Source organism: Conger conger, chromosome 4 (genome assembly GCF_963514075.1).
Source record: "Conger conger chromosome 4, fConCon1.1, whole genome shotgun sequence".
NCBI lineage: Eukaryota > Metazoa > Chordata > Actinopteri > Anguilliformes > Congridae > Conger > Conger conger.
In genome coordinates, this window is record NC_083763.1 from 12,648,358 (window position 1) to 12,654,357 (window position 6,000).

The 6,000-nt window shown below is 46.2% G+C and overlaps 1 protein-coding gene across 1 annotated transcript in view; it reads right to left on the reverse strand.

The window, feature by feature from the left end:
• Positions 1-3,664: 3,664 nt before the first annotated feature.
• LOC133126502 (AP-3 complex subunit delta-1-like) overlaps positions 3,665-6,000 on the reverse strand; it is a 30,411-nt gene continuing 28,075 nt past the window's right edge. The window contains 1 exon segment of the mRNA XM_061238786.1: positions 3,665-4,499. Coding sequence (XP_061094770.1) covers positions 4,404-4,499 — 96 coding nt within the window. The 3' untranslated portion in view covers positions 3,665-4,403.

Genomic DNA, 6,000 nt, shown 5'->3' on the forward strand with positions numbered 1-6,000 from the left:
ATTTGTATTGTTGTTATTTATTAGACTTTATTATACACCAACAATCATTCCATTGTCAAAGTCACTTAGATCACACTTCTTCCTCATTCTGACATTTAGTCTGAACAACAGCTGAATCTCTTGAGCATGTCTGCATGCTTTTATGCATTTAGTTGCTGCCACATGATTGGCTAATTAAATATTTGCATTAACAAGCTGGTGTACAGGTCTACATAGGGCTCACTGAGTGCATTTGTAATGTTTTGTAAATTATTTGTAATGTTTTGCGACATTTGTAATGCTCAGATTGACAACTTCATAGCAGATTTATAACGAGGAATACTGAAAGTGTTGCACGACTCAAATTCTTATTTCACACGACGGCGTCAATGGTCAGGAAGTGAAGACATGACGCTCACCAATTGGCTCAGTGGTTGAAGTCTGCTCGCAAACAGCTGATTGCCCTGAACCTTCTCTCTCTACCCCCCTCTCGCCCCCCAGTTCTGAATCACAATGTCCTTTCAGGACCACCAGGTGTATAGAGGGGGCGGATTTTCTGTGCTGACCATCTGGTAGCCTACAGTCAGCTCAACCTGTCGTGGCCTTTTGAGATGAACAAAGGACAATAATTGTGTGTCTGTGCGTGTGTGTGTGTGTGTGTGTGTGAGGGACAATGACTGCTGGTGTAAATGCTATACTGGCAGTTGGCCAGTGCCTGGGGGATGGGGCATGGGGGAGGGGGGAGGGGGGGTTATAGGATCTGATCCCTTTACAGTTGCCTGACATCTGACAACAATGACATTTATCCCCCACAACAAACAAGTTTCACACAGGCAGGCTAACAGAAGGCATTGGGATCCATTGCTTTTCAGCTCCGTTTGAATCCGTGAGAATGAGCCACAAATGCAAGCACTCACTAACCTACAGTACAAACGGCCTAGCATATGCAGGTATGACACAACCACAGACACAAAAAGACGATTACATTACAATTGTTGTGAAACGCAAAAAGAGCACTTGCAATGAAAATAAGATGGTTTGGTCGCGTCATATGTGGGAGTTTATTGGTTCACCTTTACACAAGACTACAGCAGCTCAGCATAATTATCATATGTGTAGACTTCCCTCTTCTTGAATAGGAATGTTAATCGTAAGGAATTCCTTCCTTATTTTCTTATCCTTGCTTCGTTTCTCATAAACATCTTACATCATACAGCTGGAAAAACAGGGAAAAAAGAGAAGGAATCGCACAGGATCTTCGTCTTGACGGAAAACAGTAAGAACGGGAGCGGGAGTCTTACAAGCCAAATCCAGCGAGAAATATATTTACCACGTTTTACTCGGACACCTTAAGATGTCTCCAGTAGGATTGATTACACAGCATGTCTTTGTTTACAATTTGAAGTGGACCCACATTCTCTCTCAAGAGTCACACAAAAACAGACCCTCGCTTTTCACAGGCAAAAATTACACATTTAAATCCTAAACACGCCAGTTTAGAAATGACATTCCAAGATTTTCTTTTGCCCCTCCCGCCCTAAATTAATGTCTTAACAAACAAAAAGTTTCACAAAAAAAGAAAGAAAGAAGTGAAGTGAATCACATTAGATCACGTTCACATCATAAAAAACAGTGTATAAAAACAGAGGCAATCAAGGGATGACTGTTAATGACAGCTAATGGGACTGCTGCTAATTTAAGTGTGCGTGATCACAGATAGGGCAGCATGGCGCGTGTGTGTACATTCCTACTCATGCAAGATGCAAATGCTAATTGCATTCTAAATAAATATTATGCACAGAAGACTAGGCATCAGAATGATGCATCACTTCTGGAACTTTCCGTGGTCATCTGGACTTCAGTCAAAGCGCATCCCAAGTTATTTATCATTAAATGCTCCTGAATTAAATCCTGTAAGCAGTCTACACTCGCAGCGTATGGCTACAGCTCGGTCGCGTGCCCACACTTAGTCCGTGAGGAGATGTATACTGTATAAAATCATGGCAAGAATAGGAAGGTGAGGTGAGCCACTGCATGAATACCCAAGGCAGCACATTAGCATTGAGAATGCTACGTTACGCTACACAGCGCAGAACCTGGGAGTAACACAGAGGCAGAGCGTTTCCACCCAGCCCCTCCCATTGGTGTGAGCAGTACAATGCTGTGTTGGAGAGAGGTTTAATTAACCCGTGGGAGGCGGTAAGCTAAGAATGAACCAATCACTGGCTTGCAAAAAAAAAGAACAAGGACTTGTTAAAATTGGCGAGTCTGGCAGTATAAATTAGATCAGCCCATTGCCGGTTTTTCAACAAAACCTCAATCTCCCATCACCTACACAAGGCCATTTCGGAATAAACCTCAGCTGTGCTTAATACTGACCTCACAGAAACGCATGGCTCTAACTCTCAAACTGATACTGGTGAGGTCACAGGTGTCAGAGTGAGCAACTGTGACAACATGATCTCCTACGACGGACAATCTAGGGGTCACAAGCTCGAGTCCTGGTGGGCCACAGTCTCTTCTGTTTTTTTGTGATTTCCTTCCAATCAGCAGCCAATTTTGGCCTTGAAAACAACGTGTGCAGACTCTTCAGCCAATCAGTAACTTTAAATTAAGCATGCAAGTCCAGGAACACATCGGAAACCGGCAGATACAGCAGCCCTCCAGGATTTAAGTTTGAGATCCCTGCTCTAATCTCTCCAAACTATGGCAGCCAATGTCTTTCCTCCCCTGGTGACCTCTTGCTGAACCTCAGCTGTCCAGCTGAGTATGTCCTAAGGGCAATTTCCAAAAAATCAGCAGCCCCCCAAGGATTTTGGTCGCAAGGTCCAGAGAAAAGATTCTTGTGTGAATTTATTCCCATTTTACAATACTGTAGTGTGGCTAAATTCAGAAGGGTTTGTTAGTGATATACGGAATGTGTTTAATGTGTTTACCTCCTGGTCCCTGTGTTTCAGTGAATGCCTTTCCTGTCTCCATTAACCCTTTGAAGAGCAGGGTTCTTTTGGAATGCTTTGTCAAAATTCCAAGTGAGTGTTCTTCATTTCAACGACCAGTAGTGATTGTGACATCAGCATTAGAATGTTCAGTTTAGAGCATTCTAGTCACATCTCACACCTTAAAGGGTTAAACGTTAAAAAAAACAAAAAACATAAGCCCAGGGGTAAGCAATCCTGACCTGATCCAGTGACGTTTCTGGTTTTTGTTCCATGATGAATTAAAACAAATATAAAATAATCCAGTTATAGTTTCGGATGGAGCAGAAACTAGAACCATCTCTGGCACTCCAGGCCCAGAGTTGCCTCGCCCTGATATAAAGCATTAAATTCTTGGAGGGGCTGATATACTGTGGCTATTTGGGTCAGATCAACATTGAGCCCAGGTGGAGAGAGGACCATGGGAGATGACAGATGGCAGCATTCGAGACCGCAGGGCAGGTAGGATTCTTAGAGATCCCACCTACGTCAGTTTTTCCAGCGGGATGGAGCGGGATTTACTGTGGGGGGAGGGGGGGGGGGGGGTGTGTACAGGGGGGCAGTGAACACACAGTGACACCGACTGCGACGGGGTGGAGGGGGAGGAGGGTGTACACCGTCTAAAATAAAAAAAACTAAACAAAACTTTGACAACAAAACACAATAAACGGTAAAAAAAAAGCATAATTAAAATCGACAACAAATTCCAGTTTCATTCGGACTGGGTTTAAATAACGACACGCTAAGCTGGAGAAGTGGTTATAAAAACAGGGGTTACAGAAATAACAGAAATACAGCACATACGATTCGGAGGGGGAGGGGCGGTGAAATCACAATGGACACAATTGGAATTTGAGACAGAAAATGAATGTAGGAAAGAAAAATTGAAATTAAATCGAAAGTTGGAGAGAAAAATGCATGTGCAAACGATGAGGCAGTTACAGTAAATATGAGCAGTGAGTGAGAGCGAGTGAAAGAGACTGGAGACAGAGTGGAGACAGCGGGCGGTCTTCAGAGGAAGCAAGGAATCAGAGTGAAGGAAAAGAAAATCAGGGCTGGGGGGGGGCGTACCGGTCTCATTCTTCATTTATACGCACTGTGTGTGTGTGTGTGTGTGTGTGTGTGTGTGTGTGCATGCGATTGTGTATGTGAGAGTTTGTATGTGTGTGTATGCAAGAGTGTGTGCGTGTGTGTGTGTATATGTGTGTGTGTGTATATGCGTGTGCATGTGCGTAAGTGTGTATATATATATGTGTGTGTGTTTACGTGTGTGTGTGTGGGTGTATATATATGTGTGTGCATGTGTGTGTATGTGTGTGTATGTTTGTGTGTGTGTGGGTGTATATATATGTGTGGGTGTGTGTGTGTGTGTGTGTGTGTGTGTGTGAGCGAGAGAGAGAGAGAGGGGGGTGGGGGTGGGGGGTGGGCACTCGAGGCAGACAGAGCCCATCAGCATTGGGAGAAGGTCTGCTTGATCTCGTCCAGAACGTTCCCCAGCAGAGACGACTCGTCACACTTGGCGTCGATCAGCACGGTCTGATCCGTCTGCGACAGGGAGGGGAGGGGAGGGGGGCTCACCGTTACCATGGGAACGCGAGAAGCCAGACACAGCCCACATGATCTACAGCCAGTTCAAAGACTTACTCCACAAATGTATCCAGAGAGGCGATTACCATGCAAAACACGATTATACATAGTGTAAATCATCCTGCTAACAGTCAACATCACTCAGGAGGGGCGTTAATAAGATGCTACACCAGCATCCCCTCCCCTACACGAGTCACAGATCCAAATCCAAATCCAGCCCTGGTTTTCTTTTCTCCTGGGTAATTAGTGCTACCGATTGGCCAGACAGTCTTCACACCTGACTCCCAGGTAATGGGAGGTTGGAAAACCAGGAGTTCTGCCGATCCCTGGTCGACAGAGACTCCGGAAAGCTCACGAAACATGGAAAGTAAATGGATTCCAGGCTTCTTCATGATTTCCAGCTGCGGAATTGCTACTTTCCAAGAACTACAGACAGGGTGAGTTAAGGTATTCACATTAGCCAGGAGTGAAAAGGCAACCACATTCATAACACACCGATGCATCAATAAACCAGGCTACGAACAGGTTCTTCCAGTTTTTTTTTCCCGTCTACAGTGCGTTTCAACGAAAGCAGAATTAGTCCTTGTTAGCAGGTCCAGTAGGCACCTAGCCATGCTAACATCATACAGCTCCCGGTTGCCCAGTGTAAATGCTGACGCTGGCACTCACCACTTGACAAGCAGACAGACGTGGTGACCCTGGACCGACCTACTGTACATACTGGCACAGGAGTCCACCCGCTCCACCACTGGAGAGAGAGAGAGGGAGGGAGGGGAGAGAGAGAGAGAGAGGGAGGGAGGGGGGGAGAGAGAGAGAGAGAGGGAGGGAGGGGGGGAGAGAGAGAGAGAGAGAGAGAGAGAGAGAGGGAGGGAGGGGGGGGAGGAGAGAGAGAGAGAGAGAGAGAGAGAGAGGGAGGGAGGGGGGGAGGAGAGAGAGAGAGAGAGAGAGAGAGAGAGAGAGGGGCAGGGTGAGTGATTGGAGTTGGACGTGTTCCCATCTCTTCTCTTCCTTTTCCAAATAACCACACCTTTTGCTTTTCTTGACTTGTCACCACTTTAGGAAAAGCACCGACCACAAGCTGTCAATCTGTAGAAAAACATCCTTTTTCTTCCTCCCTTCCTTCCTTAATCACTCTCTTCTCCATCTTCTGCCTTCCATAAAAGATCTCCTCCTTCTTTCATCCCCTCGGTCTCATTCTCCATGCCCTTTCCATCTCGCTCTCGCTGGCAGTATCTACCCATCTCCATCACTCCATTTCACCTCCTGCTCCTCCATTACTCCATTCCACCTCCCGCTCCTCCATTACCACCTCCCACTCCACTTTCCGCTCTGCCTCCGGCTCTAGTTCTACCTCCCGCTCTCTCTCTACCCCTCTCTCTCCCCCATACCCATACCCCCGGGCCCCCTCCTCACACGGCCGTACCTGAGAAGTGGTGGTGGAAGCAGACCCGGGCGAGCA